The sequence below is a fragment of the Bufo gargarizans genome, chromosome 3 (assembly GCF_014858855.1).
Source record: "Bufo gargarizans isolate SCDJY-AF-19 chromosome 3, ASM1485885v1, whole genome shotgun sequence".
NCBI lineage: Eukaryota > Metazoa > Chordata > Amphibia > Anura > Bufonidae > Bufo > Bufo gargarizans.
In genome coordinates, this window is record NC_058082.1 from 81,457,583 (window position 1) to 81,476,780 (window position 19,198).

At 43.7% G+C, this 19,198-nt stretch overlaps 1 protein-coding gene across 1 annotated transcript in view; it reads left to right on the top strand.

The window, feature by feature from the left end:
* Positions 1 to 19,198, top strand: part of FLT1 (fms related receptor tyrosine kinase 1) — a 74,709-nt gene that overhangs the window by 13,797 nt on the left and 41,714 nt on the right. The window contains exons 2-4 of the mRNA XM_044284641.1: positions 9,789 to 9,885; positions 10,678 to 10,898; positions 16,760 to 16,884. Of these exons, the coding sequence (XP_044140576.1) occupies positions 9,789 to 9,885; positions 10,678 to 10,898; positions 16,760 to 16,884 (443 nt within the window). The remainder of the gene's footprint in view (positions 1 to 9,788; positions 9,886 to 10,677; positions 10,899 to 16,759; positions 16,885 to 19,198) is intronic.

The window sequence follows — 19,198 nt, forward strand, 5'->3', positions numbered from 1 at the left end:
TCACCCGTGTTAGTTAAGTGTTGCCCATTGACACCCCCCTCGTTTCATGGTTTGGGGATGAGCTAATTCTTTGCTATTGTTGTAATTAAACATCCTCTGCTATTTGTGAAATCTCAGTGTCAGCGGCGCTTGTAATTAATGATAATATGACTTTATCAGCAATAAACAGATTCCTGAGAGCTTGCTCATGCTCTTGTTACAGGCCGTAGGCTACTGCATGTTGTTTACGAGACATTGCAACAGTTTGGAGATTTGCGTTGCTGAAATTATTTTCCATGTTTTGCCCCTTTTTGACTACTTTTAGGCCCCTTTTCACACGGGCGAGATTTCCGTGCGGGTGCAATGCATGAGGTGAACGCATTGTACCCGCACTGAATCCGGACCCATTCATTTCTATGGAGGTGTGCACATAAGCCGTGATTTTCACGCATCACTTGTGCGTTGCGTGAAAATAGCAGCATGCTCCTCTTTGTGCAGGCCCCTATAGAAATGAAGGGGGTTTGCGTGAAAATCGCAAGCATCCGCAAGCAAGTGCGGATGCGGTGCGATTTTCACGCACGGTTTCTAGGTGACGATCGGGATGGGGATCCGATCATTATTATTTTCCCTTATAACATGGTTATAAGGCAAAATAATAGCATTCTGGATACAGAATGCATAGTACAATAAGGCTGGAGGGGTTCAAAAAAATAAAAAATAATTGAACTCACCTTAATCCACTTGTTCGCGCAGCCGGCATCTCTTCTGTCTTGTTCTGTGAGCAATAGGACCTTTGATGACATCACTGCGTTCATCACATGGTCCATCACATGATCCATCACCATGGTAAAAGATCATGTGATGAACCATGACGTCATCAAAGGTCCTTTTCCTCACAAAAGAAGACAGAAGAGATGCCGGCTGCGTAAACAAGTGGATTAAGGTGAGTTAAATTTTTTATTAATTTTTTTAACCCCTCCAGCCCTATTGTACTATGCATTCTGTATTCAGAATGCTATTATTTTCCCTTATAACCATGTTCTAAGGGAAAATAATACAATCTACACAACCTTGAACCCAAACCTGAACTTCTGTGACCAACGCCATCCGTGTTTTGCGGATCCGCAATTTGCGGACCGTAAAACACACAACGGTTGTGTGCATGAGGCCTAAAAGGAATATGCAGCCTAAAAACTGACCTGTAAGTCAGATTTTAAATCAATCAAAGGGTGGAATCCGGGGTGGAAATCTGCAGCAGAATTTGACATGCTGTGAATTTCCACCACAGGTTTCACCCTTTGCAATGAAATCCACTAAATGAAGTTCACAACAAATCCACAGCAGAAATTGAGTCCGAATCCAATCCCCATTTTTGTGGCTCACACGCGGACTCATTCATTTCTATAGGGCAGCACAAAAATGCAGACGGGTGCACATGGATGTCATCTGTGTGCTGTCCGCATCCGTACCGCCGTGCCACAAATGATGCCACAATGGGGGCGTATTTGGCGGATCTGTGATTTGCAAACTGCATAACGGATACGGTTGTGTACATATCCGGACAATCTTTGTTCATATATCACATAGAGAACTCTGATGCCTCCCTCTGACAGAAACCATCCCGTAATGTCTCCTGGAGACACGCATGAGAAAGGTAGCTTGTTTGCCGAAAATTTTGCATGTTGTGCTATAGACACAAACGTTGTCCGGCTATGCTACTAAAAGATAGATTAAAGGGGTATTCTCGTGTCCACAGGATAGGAGATAACTATTAGATCAGTGGGGGGTCCTACTGCTGGGACCCTGTACTCCTTGGAGCACCCTAAAATGAATGGAGTGGCAATTTGGGCATGCAAACTGTCGCTCCCGTCATCTCTATGGGAGTTCCAGAGATAGCCACGTGCTGTACGCTGCAATCTCCTGAAATCCCATAGAGATGGATAGAGCAGCAGTGTGTGTGCTTGACCTGCCGCTCCTTGCATTTCCAGGTGCTCAGAGAAGAACGGGGTACCCTTTCTCGTGATCACGGGGGTCGCACAGGTAGGATCCCAGCGATCTGATAGTTATCCCCCATTCTGTGGTTTGATACCAGAAAACCCTTTAACTGTAAACTACCGGCTGAGGAGTTATAGGTCAAATGACCTCTGTCACCAAAGATTATGATGCATTCAAAAGTGGACAGTTTCCTCTGGAGAACCCAATTAAGCCCAGTCTGTCACTGTGTACAGCAAGCAGGGATCTTATACACCAGACTGTATTATGCTATTGGGTGGTCATTAGAAAGTATCGAAGAGAAGAATCACAGATTGTAAAAAAGAAAATATTTAATTAAAACATAAAATACCAATAAATAAATAAGAACACATTAATATATTGTCTTGGTTTAAGGTACTTTCACACTTGCGGCAGAGTGATCCGGCAAGCAGTTACATCGCCGGAACTGTCTTCCGGATCCGGCAATCTGCTTGCAAACGGACAGCATTTGTAGACTGATCTGGATGCGGATCCGTCTCACAAATGTATTTTTTAAGGTCTGTACATGTGCAGACCGGAAGGACGGATCCGGACAATGCGGTATTTTTAATGCCGGATCCAGCACTAATACATTTGAATGTAAATAAATGCAGGATCCGGCATTCCGGTTAATGTTCCGGAATTTTGGACGGAGATAAAAGTGCAGCATGCGGCGCTATTATCTCCGTCCTGAAAAGTCAAAAAGACTGAACTGAAGTCATCCTGATCGGATTTATCTCCATTCAGAATGCATGGGGATAAAACGTATCAGTTCTTTTCCGGTATTGAGCCCCTAGGACGGTGGTGCACTTGTTTTTCTGTAGGGTCAGTACGTCGCCCCCTTGTATAACAGCACCTCATGCCGTGTCCCGGATATTGCTGACACAGCGGGGTACGTTGTAGAAGCCACAGTAACATTTCCGTCAGGCACCTTGTGACTGGTGGTGCGTCCCCGGTGTTTTCAGCATGCTGCAGTCCAGGCTTCCAGATGTGAACATTTCATTCATGTGAGCAAAACTCAGCAAAAAAAAAATCCACTGATGATATTTCTGTTTAGTAAGTATTAGGATTTTTGTCGGCTTTGATCTTGACGAGGCGGCAGAACAGGCAGAACACATTCCCAACTAATCTCTTTCCTAATGGGCAATTATGTACGGTTGTAGCATGCACCACTGATGGAGGCTCTGCAGGAACCATTCTCCTCTGTCTTCTGGTATATGTGATGTCAAGCTCCAGTCCACAGACCTTATAGAAATGGCATGGCTCCGCTATACTGGGCGGTGTTAGATCTCTGTTTATTTGAATGTTCTGGGTCACATTCCTGATTTTGCAATGAGTCCCCGTTCCGTTGACAGCACGGTTTGCATCATCTGGATTATGTAATATTATGTCATGCTGAAATCATTTTTTTCTTAAAGGTGTTCTGCAGCTAGAGAAGAGACCTAAATTCATGCTTCTGGGCCCCAATACAAAATCTGTAATGGCGCCCCCCCCCCCCCCCATTTACCATCTGCCATACATAGTACTGGTCTCTTCCTCTGTGACATAGGGTACTTTGTTCTCCTTAGGCCCCAGAGCCTGTTAGCAACTGCTACTTGTGCACCGCCATAGCTTCAGAGTACAGTTCTCATCCTAGCAGTGTCCTGGTAGGACGGATCCTTTGGTTTGGCTTTCAGGGGTTGAATAGAAGATACATGCATCAATTCATACAAACCCAAAGAACTCATAAAACCTCTTCAAATCTTTTTTATACACTCATTCTCCACTAAAAGCTTATATAACGTTCAAAAGAATTAATGTTGCAATTTCTCCCCATTTTTGGCACCTTTTGCTTTCTGTCAGTGAATGGAAACTCTCTTGTGTTCATGCAGAGCTGGGAAATCTCTACAGACCTAATACTTTTCACAGAGAAGGACTTGCTACAATCTATCCCGGCTAGGCAATCCTTTGGAACCTAAAGAATTTCTGATACATCAGATGTTACGAAGGATTGTCTAGCCGGGATAGATTGTAGCAAGTCCTTGGTCTGTTGAGGTTTTCCACCTCTGCTGCCACTGTTCTAAAAATGTCTTCCTTGGCTATCAGAGTTTACTTCAAAATGTTATTGGTGGTCTATCTCTGTAAGGTCTCGTGCACATGACCGTAATTTTCACCCGCCTGCTGTCTGCATTTTTATTTCATTTCTATGGGGTCACGCACACATCCGTATTTTTTGTGGATCTGTGTGGCCGTTCTGCAAATTATAGAACCGTGGCCGTATTTTGGGGAAGAATAGCCCATTCTATTGATTGGAGTGAGAAAAATGAAGAATGCACACAGAAGGTAATCTGATTTTGCGGATCCGTATTTTGCTGACATGGCTGTGTGCAAGAAGTCTAATAGTACTATGGGGGTCATTTATTAAGACCGGTGTTTTAGACCCTATAGCTGGCGGTGGATTCGCCAGGTGTTATGTAGAGACGCAGGCCTCACCCCTGCTTCTAAATGTAAGACAGCTTCCGAGCTTATGTCTTACATATAGACCATTTTTGATGGCACTTCTTTAGACCTGAGCAGGGAAAAGTCACAGATTGCGGCGTAAAGGACCTGTGGCGTGCAATCTGCGCCAGGAATACGCCTAATATAGGCATAATTATGTTTGATAAATGACCCCCTCATGTTTTTTCTTTGCTGAAAATTTCTGATCTTCCAAATTACAAGGAATTTCTTGTACATAAAGGTCCACAGCAGATGGAGAGTCTTGCCTATTCTTAGGGTGTCCATACACATTCAATGAATTTCAACCGATCCTCCCGATTTTCGCAGGAACAGTCAGTCATTTAATGTGTTTGGGGGGTGTCTCAACTGTACCCCGAGAGCAGATGTCAAGAAAGAGAAGGGTCAGGCAGTTGGTTTTCAACATGTTCTATCTTTTATCAGCTTCACCTCAGTCTTACAGGCATGAGGTCAGCCAAGTCTAGTGCGCAGCTAAGGCCTGATACACTCTACAGGCCTGATAACGTATTCAGTCGGGTTACTGCATGAACCAGATCATGTCCACAGACCACAGGTCATGACAAAATCCTCCATTCAAATTTGCTAGGTTTATGAAATAGGATCATGTTAAGTGAGATCAAGTTGGACAGAAGAAATAGTGCAGAAAAGCTGATTTAGGAGCATTTCTTTAAAGGGCATCTGTCAGCAGTTTTGCACCTATGACACTGGCCGACCTGTTACATGTGCGCTTGGCTGCTGAAGACATCTGTGTTGGTCCCATGTTCATATGTGCCCGCATTGCTGAGTAAAATGATGCTTTAATATATGCAAATGAGCCTCTAGGAGCAACGGGGGCGTTACCATTACACCTAGAGGCTCCGCGCTCTTTGCAACTGCCGCAGTTCTGCAGTACATTCACTTAGGGTCCATTCACACATCCGTATTTATGGCTCTGCATCCATTCCGCAGTTTTGCAGAATTCATTTCAATGGGGCCGCAAAAGATGTGGACACGACACCCTGTGGTATCCGTGTTTTGCGGATATGAAATCTGCTGTCTGCAAAACACTTACGGATGTGTGAATGGACCCTGTTCAAACAGCTGATCAGTGGGGATGACGGGAGTGGGAGCCCCCAGCAACCTGATATGAATGAGCTGCCCTAAGGATGTGTCATCAGTAGTGTTGAGCGCAAATATTCGGAAAGAGAATTTTTCGGCACTTCGAGAATTCGCGAATATTTTGAATATAGTGTTATATATTCGTAATGACGAATGTTTTTTTTTTTTTAACGCAGTACACATCAGGTGATCATCCCTCCCTTCTAGCTTGTGGGCCAATGAGAAGGCTTTGTCACAGCTTAGCAACATCCCTAGCAACCAATAGAAAAGTTGCCTACCCCACGCCGGTATTTCGCGCGCATTACGCGAATAATACATTGCCGATTTTTGCAATGTAGAATGTAATCTCGAATTCGCAAATTCACGAATATATGACGAATATTCTACAAAATATTCACGAAATATCGCGAATTCGAATATTGCCCCTGTCGCTCATCACTAGTCATCAGTATTACAGTCGCAGGAAAACCTCTTTAACGTTAACCATCTTGTTCTGATTGTGTGTTACCGGCAGTATTCTGATTCACAGTTCTCTTGTGGCTGTTGGAAACAGTCAGCAAGCATTGTCAGCAGGCACCCTACCAAAACCTTACCCTAGTTTGTATATCTTAGGAGGTAGGCAAATTACAGTCAAGCACTATACAGACACTGAACAAGCAGGGCAAGCAGCTTTTAGAAATGTGAGTGCAGCTCTGGAGCACAATAAGCTCTATTGCCTGTATTATTCTGGATAGGGACTAGATTAATAAAGCAATATTTGCGCAGTGAACACCTACCTTTATGTATATAGTATATAGATGTAAACTGGATGAAGTATGAAGCGTGTGCATAATGATGGTAGTAGTGTCAGTATGAAGCGTGTGCATAATGATGGTAGTAGTGTCGGTATGAAGTGTGTACATAATGATAGTTGTAGTGTCGGTATGAAGTGTGTGCATAATGATGGTGGTAGTGTCGGTATGAAGTGTGCACATAATGATGGTAGTAGTGTCGGTATGAAGTGTGCGCATAATGATGGTAGTAGTGTCGGTATGAAGTGTGCACATAATGATGGTAGTAGTGTCGGTATGAAGCATGTGCATCATGATGGTAGTAGTGTCGGTATGAAGTGTGCGCATAATGATGGTAGTAGTGTCGGTATGAAGTGTGCGCATAATGATGGTAGTAGTGTCGGTATGAAGTGTGCACATAATGATGGTAGTAGTGTCGGTATGAAGTGTGTACATAATGATGGTAGTAGTGTCGGTATGAAGCATGTGCATAATGATGGTAGTAGTGTCGGTATGAAGTGTGTACATAATGATGGTAGTAGTGTCGGTATGAAGCGTGTGCATAATGATGGTAGTAGTGTCGGTATGAAGTATGCGCATAATGATGGTAGTAGTGTCGGTATGAAGTGTGCGCATAATGATGGTGGTAGTGTCGGTATGAAGTGTGCGCATAATGATGGTGGTAGTGTCGGTATGAAGTGTATGCATAATGATGGTAGTAGTGTCGGTATGAAGTGTGCACATAATGATGGTAGTAGTGTCGGTATGAAGTGTGCGCATAATGATGGTAGTAGTGTCGGTATGAAGTGTGCACATAATGATGGTAGTAGTGTCGGTATGAAGCATGTGCATCATGATGGTAGTAGTGTCGGTATGAAGTGTGTACATAATGATAGTTGTAGTGTCGGTATGAAGAGTGTGCATAATGATGGTAGTAGTGTCGGTATGAAGTGTGCGCATAATGATGGTAGTAGTGTCGGTATGAAGCATGTGCATCATGATGGTAGTAGTGTCGGTATGAAGTGTGTACATAATGATAGTTGTAGTGTCGGTATGAAGAGTGTGCATAATGATGGTAGTAGTGTCGGTATGAAGTGTGCGCATAATGATGGTAGTAGTGTCGGTATGAAGTGTGCACATAATGATGGTAGTAGTGTCGGTATGAAGCATGTGCATCATGATGGTAGTAGTGTCGGTATGAAGTGTGTACATAATGATAGTTGTAGTGTCGGTATGAAGTGTGTACATAATGATGGTAGTAGTGTCGGTATGAAGCGTGTGCATAATGATGGTAGTAGTGTCGGTATGAAGTGTGCGCATAATGATGGTAGTAGTGTCGGTATGAAGTGTGCGCATAATGATGGTGGTAGTGTCGGTATGAAGTGTGCGCATAATGATGGTAGTAGTGTCGGTATGAAGTGTGCGCATAATGATGGTAGTAGTGTCGGTATGAAGTGTGTGCATAATGATGGTGGTAGTGTCGGTATGAAGTGTGCGCATAATGATGGTGGTAGTGTCGGTATGAAGTGTGCGCATAATGATGGTGGTAGTGTCGGTATGAAGCGTGTGCATAATGATGGTGGTAGTGTCGGTATGAAGCGTGTGCATAATGATGGTAGTAGTGTCGGTATGAAGCGTGTGCATAATGATGGTAGTAGTGTCGGTATGAAGCGTGCGCATAATGATGGTAGTAGTGTTGGTATGAAGTGTGCGCATAATGATGGTAGTAGTGTCGGTATGAAGCATGTGCATAATGATGGTAGTAGTGTCGGTATGAAGTGTGCGCATAATGATGGTAGTAGTGTCGGTATGAAGCATGTGCATAATGATGGTAGTAGTGTCGGTATGAAGCATGTGCATAATGATGGTAGTAGTGTCAGTATGAAGTGTGCGCATAATGATGGTAGTAGTGTCGGTATGAAGTGTGCACATAATGATGGTAGTAGTGTCGGTATGAAGCGTGTGCATAATGATGGTAGTAGTGTTGGTATGAAGTGTGTGCATAATGATGGTAGTAGTGTCGATATGAAGTGTGTGCATAATGTGGGTAGTAGTGTCGGTATGAAGCGTGTGCATAATGATGGTAGTAGTGTCGGTATGAAGTGTGCGCATAATGATGGTAGTAGTGTCGGTATGAAGTGTGCGCATAATGATGGTAGTAGTGTCAGTATGAAGCGTGTGCATAATGATGGTAGTAGTGTCAGTATGAAGCGTGTGCATAATGATGGTAGTAGTGTCGGTATGAAGTGTGTGCATAATGATGGTAGTAGTGTCGGTATGAAGTGTGTGCATAATGATGGTAGTAGTGTCAGTATGAAGCGTGTGCATAATGATGGTAGTAGTGTCGGTATGAAGTGTTACGCTGTGTATGCGCAATTCTCCGGGCGTCTCACATACGCGGCTCCGGTAGTATGCGAACGCCCATTGTCGCGCAATCCCGGAAGTCTATGTACGGGAACGCGCGACAAGACGCCCCAAAGAAGCTTATGTACTTCTTGGGGCGTCGGGCGTTTTACAGCGCGATCATACGCGCTGTAAAACGCTCAGGTGAGAACCATTCCCATAGGGAAGCATTGGTTCTTGCCTGTTGAGCGTTTTACAGCGCGTAGGAACGCGCTGTAAAACGCTCAGGTCTGAACTCAGCCTTAGATGGATGTCTTTAAGGAATACAGATGGATTTGTAGTAAACCTAGAAGACTGTATTTGCAGCCATAGAAATCACTGTCAGCCTCAGTCTGCAATACTGAAGCAATCAGACAAGATCAGAGTAAGGGGCAGATGTACTGATCCTGTAGATGGTGTAACCTCAGACCGGCCGTCTAGACCTGCAGCAGATTTATCACATGGGCTCAGGCTGGAGGATAAAGGTGGTGCAGGGACAGATGCAAGGCCGCCCTCCATTCATTTCTATGGGACTGTCAAAAATAGCCAAACAGCGCACTCAGCTATTTTCAGAAGTCCCATTGAAATAAATGGGAGGTGCACTGTGTAAGCGCTGTTACCGCCCCATTCACTTCTGCGGTGCTTACGGAAATAGCACTCTCCTGCACTTTGCGGACTCCGTTCTAAGCATAGGTGCGGGTCTATCAGACATTGGGGGGCATATACTAGCAATATTCCCCCAATGTCCAAGATGGGACAACCGCTTTAAGACAGAATTTTATGCCAGAATTGTGGTGCAAATGTTGCATATTAGACCTCTCCCCTTTTCCCACAAAGCCACACCCCTTCCCACGAGGCCCCACCCCTTTCAAACAAGTTGTAGAAACCCTAGTTGCTCCACTTTGCCGGCTTTCTAGACACATTAGTAAATCTGGGCCTTTATCTTTGCTCTTTCAGTAAGTTGCGAGTCGGATCCTGCTGCAATGGTGGATTCTATGCTCATTTCTCATGACGAATGCGTTGCTCAGTATTATTCCCTTTGTCTTGCAGGTCATAGTTCGGGCTCCAAGTTAAAAGCACCTGTATTAAACATAAAGGGGAAGGAGTTAGTAATACGAGCCGGCCAGCCAATACACCTCACATGCAGGTAATGTATGCTTACCGTTGTCCCATCACGCTCTCTGTCATTTGGCTGCAACATGTGCAATTTCCTCCCCTGCGGTTGTTCTGAACTGGACTAAGAAGATCAATGGATTTTTCCATTGCTCAGATAGCACTGTCATATAGAGATGAGCAGCGGTCTATAGATGCCGCTCATCTCTCTTGTGTTCCTCCATATCTCCTGGTCTCTGGCACAAGAAGAGACACATGAGCTGCAGAACAGGCCGCGCACATGTTCTCCACAATGGAAGCGCTCATTAGTAATAGAGCACAGGTGGCAACCCGACGCACAGTCCACACAGATCCGCGTGCTCTGAGTGCCCCCTCTGGCACTCATGCCATAGGTTCGCCACCACTGGTATAGGGGAACACTGACTGGTGCTATTGACAAGTACACTGCCTGGCACAGTGGGGGTGGCATTGGGGCACACCGTGGACTGGCACTGCACGGGGGCACTGCACAGGCGCTTGGTCTATAATACATACCTCCACTGCTGTGGTTGTATATTTTAAAGAAGATGAAGAAGCACATCTTCTATCTTCTAATGTCAGTGAATGACATGAATCTTCCCCCTCCTCTTAAAAAATAGGCGATGTACCCCCGACTATAAATGATGTTAGTGTTGATGACCTTTCCTTTCCCTTTCATGGCCGACTCTGTGTCTAAATCAGGTTGACGTTTTTCTGAAACCAAATGCTTGTTTGTAACTCACAGAGAATCCTTGAAGATCCTTGTTCTCCTTCTTAATTTTTCAGTCTTATCTCTTACATTTTACAGGGGCGATCAAACAGTTTTATGGAAACTTCCAGCTGCCTCCAGGACAGAAAGTGAAAGGTTCCATATAAGCGATAATTTATGCCAGGGAAGCCCCAAGACGGCTTGCTATAGAAATCTCACATTGCACAAAGCTCAGCTAAATGACACTGGATTCTACAGTTGCCAGTACGAATACTTTACCTCATCCAGGAACCCATCTGGTATCTATATATTTATTACAGGTAAATCTGAGCTGTTGATGTTTTTTTATCAACTGGTTTAATTTATATACCTAGTAAATTTTCTTAAAAATTGGGATTTTTTTTAAACTTGTGTATATGGGCCTTTAAAAGGGTTTATGGGACTCAGCAACCCATCCTAATTAATCATAACTTCCCTGCAGAAGAAAGTTTACAATATACTTACCTTCTCAAAGTTGCATGGATCGGCCACTCTGGAACCTGGTTACGCGATGCTCCTCTTTGGAAAATCCTACGTCAATCATTGTCACTTCCTTTACCAGGTTTTTCTTCTGGTCTATGGACAGGGATGTCAGCCTGCCACTCAGGACAGGGCCAGAACTACCCGTTTCCTTGGCACATGTGCAGATTCTCAGAAGGCAACTCTGTGCATGCATCAGTGAGAGGAACAGTTCTGCAGCCCAATATGGGAGAGGGTACTGTGGCCAGAAGTGATGAGACTGGAAACTACTTAACGGACGTGACTTTGGTGGATGATATAGGATTTCCGAAGAGAAAAGACTAGTGACTAAGTTCCAGAGTGGCCCATCCACAAAATGTCAAGATGATAAGTAATGGTATATTGAAAACTTTCTTACGTAGGTAAGATATCATTAATTAGGAAGGGTAAATTAGTCCAGCTGAGTCCCAGAAAACTCAATGATTTTTATTTCTATTTCCACTATGTTTCTAAGATATCTCTGTTTTGTAGAAGGCTAGAAATGGCATAAAATATAATAAAGGGGATCATCGTAACAAAAATCTGAATGGACCTAACATTACATTGCTGGGTTTTACCACCCAGAACATAAACTCATGGTGTTTGGTTCAAGGAACCCAATCCAACACTTAAAGATGTAATAGGTCATCAATATTTGACCAATGAGGGTCTGAGCCATGCAGATCATTAGGAAAAAAGGAGCCTTGGCACTTGACTGAAGCTGCAGTACCAGGCACAGCCACAAGTAGCAAGGAACTTCTGGATAAATGTTGAACAAGTTGTGGCAATAGAGCTGGAATGCCACAACTCCTTTGTTCTGATGATCGGAAGGGACTTGGGGATTGGACCCCACTAAGGATAAACCATTAATGTCTTAGTCACCTTTAGTTGTGGTGGACCTAAACTTGTTGAGCGTCTAAAAAAGCCAATAGCTGATTAAAGGCCACTTAATGCTGCAGTACATGATGCCATTAGGAATTTATGGAAAATTTTCACATTCCATTCTTTTCATATTTTTTTACACTGAAAATGGCAATCGTCCCCTTTCAGAACTATTGTTTCCTTGTTTGCCTGCCGATATCTAAATTACAGTCTTTGGCTGAACTTTTATACCCCTGTCTCATCCTCTGGAACTCCCAACTTCCTGTGGGCCAGACAACCTCTTTGACAGTCTCTTTGGACCAGGAAGTAACAAACTGGGGAGGATAAGTATGTCAGATGTTATCCAAATGGCTTATATTAAGTAAATACAAGTCCAATTTGTGATGGACCGAGGGCAAAATTGGATAAAAATACATTCCTGGAAAACAATATTGGCTTCTATGATTTGGCTGTTGGAGTGGAAGGATGCAGATTCTTTACCTCTTCATGTTTGATGGCGCCAACAGTTCCTGCAATAATAATGTATCTCAAGGTCTTCTGGCCGTGTCTGTATCTGAAGGAAATTATACATTTGTCAATAAGGAGACACAGGGTATGAAATATAACTGTTTGTGATGTTGGCTCCTTCCACTCTGCTGCCATGGACTTTAAACAGCGTGCGTAGTGCAGACTATTGTAAGTCAGAGTATCGTTTGCTGTCTGATCTGCAGTAAGGCCAGAAAAATTTTGGGAAATGCCTCGTCATCCCTGAATTATAAAAATTGTCATAATGGTATAGTTGCTGATTATACAGAGGATAGATAAAGGGTTGTCCCATCTGGACAACCTTTCCTGTAAATGAGGACTCATGCTGTAGGGGAACCACCAGGCCACTACTTGGAGTAGTCTCTGTATGGTTGACAGCTGACCTGTGGGATCAGAGTCACCAGTGTAGGGCACCGAGGGGGTTAGGCAAAATTGTAGTCAGGGACAGGAAAAGGTCAGGGATGGTAGAGTTTATACTATACAGTAAACGGTCTGAGGTCAGGGAAAACAGCAAAGGGTCAAAATAGAGGTCAGGCAAAGGTCAGATAAGGCAATGGAGGGCCAGAATCCAGTGAACTGGTAGAAAGTCAGTACACAGACAGACAACAGAACAGGCACATTTGCGGGATACTGGCATGCTTGAAAATCTATTTCCCAGGCAACCTCCCACAGTGAAAGGTGACTTAAGTGCCTCAGGATTGCCAGCCATTGGCCGGTGAAGATTTGAGCGCAAGTGTTGGCCCTTTTAAGAACCAGATGGGCAGGGGAGGAGAGGCCTTGCCAGAATCAGGCCATAGCCTGTATGGAGGGACAGAGCAATTTTAAGACCAGGCCTTAAACAAAGCTTAAGGTTTGGAACTTAAACACTAACGAGCCTATAAAAGATCTGGCGGCAGTGAGTGGTGACATTATGTCTACAGGGCCGCTATTTGTCCACCTTTTTGTGTTATCTGTGGTAGAATACAGGAAATTGCTCTATTACACTTGCACAGTTTGGAATTGTTATATTAATTTCATGACATGAATGGCTCTGTCCCTCGGGGAACGGTAGTAATCATTTTTACAGTGTGGAACTATTGACCTCTTCACACATCTACCAACCCTGGAAAACAAGGTTGTTTTTCAATAGCCTCGCACAAGTCCTTCAGCATCCTTAAAATAGGAGGAAATCATTGCTGGCACAGGCTTATGTTGCATAGGTCACGAAAATGTGGATTCCCTGGTTACTGTGCTTTATGTTTCAGGGATAATCCACTTACACTATGACTACTATTTGCTACTGATTGTCTATGTGGAATTGTTCATCAAAAATCCACAGAGGAACAGCTGTAGCAGTAAAGTTGAGGTTTTAACAGGTACCGGCATTAGGACAAGGTTGAACTTTTGCACCACCTTTGTCATAAGTTTAACCATTTGCACCAAACAAATTTAATCTCATGTACACATTGTGAGAATGTTTACAATAAAGGGGTTGTGGACCTTCTCTAAAGACCCTACCATGTGGCCAGACCCTGCTTCATTGCTGGCCTAAAAGCAAGGTCCTGGGTCTCCACATCCTGGCAAGGTCCTGGGTCTCCACATCAACATCTGGTTTGATACCAGGTCACATGACTATGACTGGCTGCAGCAGTGACTTGTCACCCATGCATTTCTTCACTGGGTCATGTGATTAATGGGTGGCACTTGACTCCGCCTCAAACTGGATGTTGACGTGGACACTCGAGACCTGCAGAGTGGGTGGGACAGGGATGGTACCCAGTGGTGGGTATCAGGTAAGTATGATTACCGGCGCGGGTCCAGCCATGCTGTGGGGTCTGTAGAAAAGGTCCACAAAGGTGAACAACCCCTTTAAGGGTACGGCCACACAAAGCATAAACACCACTTTTATACTAGTAGGCAGATTATCACAAATGCATTTACTACTAGAAAATCAGCTTGACTTGTGGTGTGGATTTTAAACCCACAGCATGTCAATTTATCTTGAGGATTTCTGCTGTGGATTTCACTCTTTGCAATGCAAAGGGGAAAATTTGTGGCTGATTTTCATCAAAATCCGCAGATTTTGCCACTGTTGATTCTGGCCAGATATGCTGGACCTAGTATGTGCGGCCCCCGAATAACAGCATGTCAATTTGTGTTAGATTTGTTGTGGATTTTCCCCGCATCGACTTCAATGAGGAAGTCGAAATCCACAATAAGATCAGCAGCAAAATACTTTATGGTGGCTTTGAAACGCGTTGACTTTTTTTGTTTCTTCAGGAAAATCCACGGTCAGAGATCCAACCCCAGTTTTGGATTCTACTGTGGATTTTTGAGTATTTGGTGCTGAGATTTTCTGCAGCCAATCCATCCCATGTGCATTTACCCTAACTATTAGCAGAGGTTTTATGTATTTGGACTCCAGTTGGATCTGATCATTCATACTGGCCCTGCATTATCAGAATTAAAGGACACGCCCAGTCAAATTGACTCCCATGAAAAGCTATTTTTAAAGGAACAGTCAAGGTTTTGTAATGAGTAGAATCGCTGTTTTTTCAAGTAATTAAAATAGAATAGCTGAAGTCTGAACTTCCTCTCTGGTGTTACAGGGCAATTTCCTCTCTTTGTCTCAAGGTTTGGATGAGCTGATGTCAGCCACCAATCAGCATAGCTTTTGGGAGGGTGTGCACTCATCGCCCTCACCTATTCACCAATGAGAGGACGGCTGCCTTCTGCTATTCTCAGAAGTATAGGCCTGAATATGATGACTGTTCTCACACTTGAGAAGTCATCTCTACGTTAGGTTCATGAACATTTTTCTGTAGCCCCATTTTTTATCATGAGATGTGCATTTTATATAGGGTACATATTTATAAAACCGCCTACGAGAAATGCTCTCTCTGTTGCCTATAGCAACCAATCAAAGCACTGCTTTCATTTTTCAAGTGCATTGTTAGAAATGAAAGCTGAGCTGTGATTGGTTGCTATGGGCAACAAAGACAGTATTCACACATCTCTCCTAATGTGTTAAAGGGATTTTACATGAAATATATCCTCAGGATACGTCATCAATATCAGATCAAAGGTGGTCCAACTCCCAGGATCCCCCATCGATCAGCTGTTTGAGGAACCTGCGGCATTCAATGGCCCTTCGCTGAGCGCCGCGGCCTGCTCACAGCTTAGTAAGCACAGTCCATTTGATGGCACCATCCATTTGATAGTGGCTTGAATGGGACTGAGCTGCAGTCTAGGCCATGTGACCAATGAATGTGACATCACATTGCCTTAGGAAGAGGCCTAAGCATTTACAGAGAGCCATGACCTCTTCGAACAGCAGATTGGCGGGAGTCGGACCTTGATGAGATATCTTAGGGATAGGCCATTAAAAAAATCCTCAAAAAAGTAGATGGCGATACAGTTCATAGTAGGAGCCAAAGGCATAATTTGAGGCCTTTTGGGTCCACAATCTACAAAAGGGTCCCATTGACCAAGTGCCATTTACTAGTAGTCTTCTCATGAGGGAGAACTGGCTGCCCTAAAAGGCCCCCGTTGTTCAGGATTAGAAAAACTTTCTGCTTTCTTCCAGCCACTCCTGTCCACAAGTTTGTGTCTAGTATAGCATCTGAGCTCCATTGAGGTGAATAGGGCTGAGTTGCAATACCCTGACCCACAACGTATGGACAGGTGTAGTGCTGTTTTTGGAATAAAGCAGCCCTGTTTTTGTAATCCTGTTCAACCCCTTGAAACACCATGTGGAACTGCTACTACATCAAAAATTTGGCCAAATAATAATACAATTCCCATTACTCACCTGATAAACAACCACCATTCCAGCACCGCCACTCCGGTGTTCACTGGCCACAAACCACTGGAACGGTGTATGGGTCTTTTATTACTTAATGGTAACATTTAGCTGATCTTGGATGAACACTTTCACATCCATATAGAACAATGATGGGTCAGCGGCCATTGGGCAGCATGGTGGCCATGGGGCGCTGGGGTCCTGGGTTTGAATCTGACCAAGGACAACATCTGCATGGCGTTTGTATGTTCTTCCCGTGTTTGTGTGGGTTTCTTTCGGGTTATCTGGTTTCCTCCCAAACTTCAAAGACATACTAAGAGCCCCGCTGGGGACAGCTTGATGCTAATGTCTGTAAAGCGCTGGGGAATATAGTAGCGCTACATAAGTGAGTATGATAAATAGATGATTATTGTATCATGTATTGCACTCATCATGGTTATGATTACTACTTTACAGATGGGCACAGTGCATTCATAGACATGCACAACAGAGAACCTAAAATAATCTCCATAACCAAAGGAGAGAGGCTGGTCATCCCCTGCCGTGTGACATCACCAAATATCATGGTCACATTAAGAGAGGTAAGGTGCAATCCCGAGACACATCATATTTCATACAAATCTATAAAAACTGAATACTGTCCTTGACCATTCATGCAACAAGCTGGTGAGAGCAAGAATCAGATTGCACCTTTTATTTTTCAGAGCTCCTTTAGAAAATGAAAGGTGAAAGCTGATTGTTTGCTATGGGCAACTAAGCCAGTTTTTCTTCACACCAGTTTTTTTTTTATAAATCTCACCCACTGGCTTTCATTACAGCATCAGGAACTAATGTAATGGTACACCTGCTGAGAATTAGAAATAGATATGGCTATCCTAATGAACAAAATGCTTCCCATATCTAGTGTCAAAATGGGGTTCCCCAGGAACTGACCCTGCGGGTTCACCCTCAGTCTGTACAGAACATGTTCACTTCCACTCTTAATTGTGTCGTGCACATAGGACATGTCAATAAAGGGGTGTTTCCATGTGGGACATTTATGTCATCCTCACTAAGGATAATTCAAAGCCATTTGAACCAGGTGCATACTAAAAGAAGTTAGTGTTGTATACCACTATGATATGAGATAAATGTCACATAGGTGAGGGTACCACCTCTGGGACCTGCTCCTATCTCCAGAACGGGACTCAGAAGTTAAGGGAGAACAAGCCGCATGCATCCTCTATTAATCACTATGAGCAGTTCCAAAAGTAGCTGAGTGCTGTCTCAGCTATATTCAGAAGTCCTACAGTAGTGAATGGAAGGGTGGCCATCTTGCACTGCTTACTCTCCTTCCACTGCTAAAGGAATTCCAAAAATAGTCGATCAAGCGTACTCTGCTATTTTCATGAATTCCTATAGCAGTGAAAGGAGAGGTCGCTGCGCATGTGCTATGTGTACTCCCCACTCACTTCCAGTTCTGGAGATAGGAGCAGATCTCAGAGGTGGGACGTGCACCTATCTGACATTTATGGGATATCCTAGCGATATGACATACTGTATGTTCACACCATTTTGAAAATCTGTCAACAATATTCAGCACGGAATCCACATATTTATTCAGCATATTTTTTGTGCGGTTCTTGACGTGTTTTCTGATGCAGTTTTTATCACACTTTTTTAACCAATGGGTGTTTACTTCAATACAAAACTGCATTTTGAGCTCATGGTTTTTGGTGCGGATCCATGCCAAAGCCAGCACAAAAAATGCCTGCCTATGTGCAGAGTGATTTATATTTTTATGCTTCCCATTTATTTCAAAGGGAGATTCAGCTTGGATTCCACCCCAAGATAGAGCATGCTCTGTGTGAACTGGCCCTAAATGTCTCTGATGGGACATAGACCCTAGTGGCAAAGTGAGCCCCAAATATGGTTGTCTTCTATGGACCTTTGGGACTCGCTGTTTCAGAGCCTGTAACCCCCTGGAGGATCTTGTGTTGGGCCAGTGGTTTCAGTGCATGCAGGGAGTTGTAGTTTCAGAGCCGCTACAGTATGCAGACCACTGTCTTAATGGAAGGACATTAGGTCTGATGGTCATTTCAGACTCCTAAATTGCTATGACCTTTTATATATGTATCGTGCTTAGATGAAGTGTTTAGAACATCTTTTATTTAAACATTGTCTCAAATGATGGAATTTTGCATCTCAATAGACATATAAAATCTCTTTTGCTAGCAGTAAAAAACTAGGAGAGTGCAAGGCATGTTCTCCAGGTTTAACTTCAAGGACGATTGTCATTGTTCTCGAGGTTTTGAAATGAGATGGAAATGTTATTCACCGCCGGCAAATCTGTCTGCACTGTTAGATCTTGTGCTGATAGCAATTCAGAACATTTTCATTTTTCACACACTTGTCAAGTCACCTCCTTAGTTCAAAGAACACAGTACATACCTTCAGTTTTTCCCTTGCTTATGTAATTATGGAGTGCACAGAAATGCATTTCACTCTAACAGTTTGTGCTGATTCATTTATTAAAAGGCATCTGCCTTCACTTACCAGTAGGGTGAAACAGTCGGCCTCTGTAGATGCCTGTCTGCAGAATCTGATTATATCTCTGCTATCTCCTTATGTGCTGGCAATCTGTATTAAAAAAAAAAGCTTTTTAGAATATGCAAATGACCCCCAGGTGCAATGAGGGTGGTGCAGTTGAACCTAGTTGCACCCAGAAGCTCCCCGTCTCCTGTGCCACACCCCCAGAGCTGTGACAGACTGGCCAGGCCATGAAAACATATTAACGCCTGACCCTGAAGTCTTGCAGGAGTGCGTTTGGCACATGAGCAGTAAAGGGATGGAGAATGCCCATCTGCCGAAAGCCTGTTAGTCTGCAAATGTACTTGCCCCTGCAAACTGCCTTCT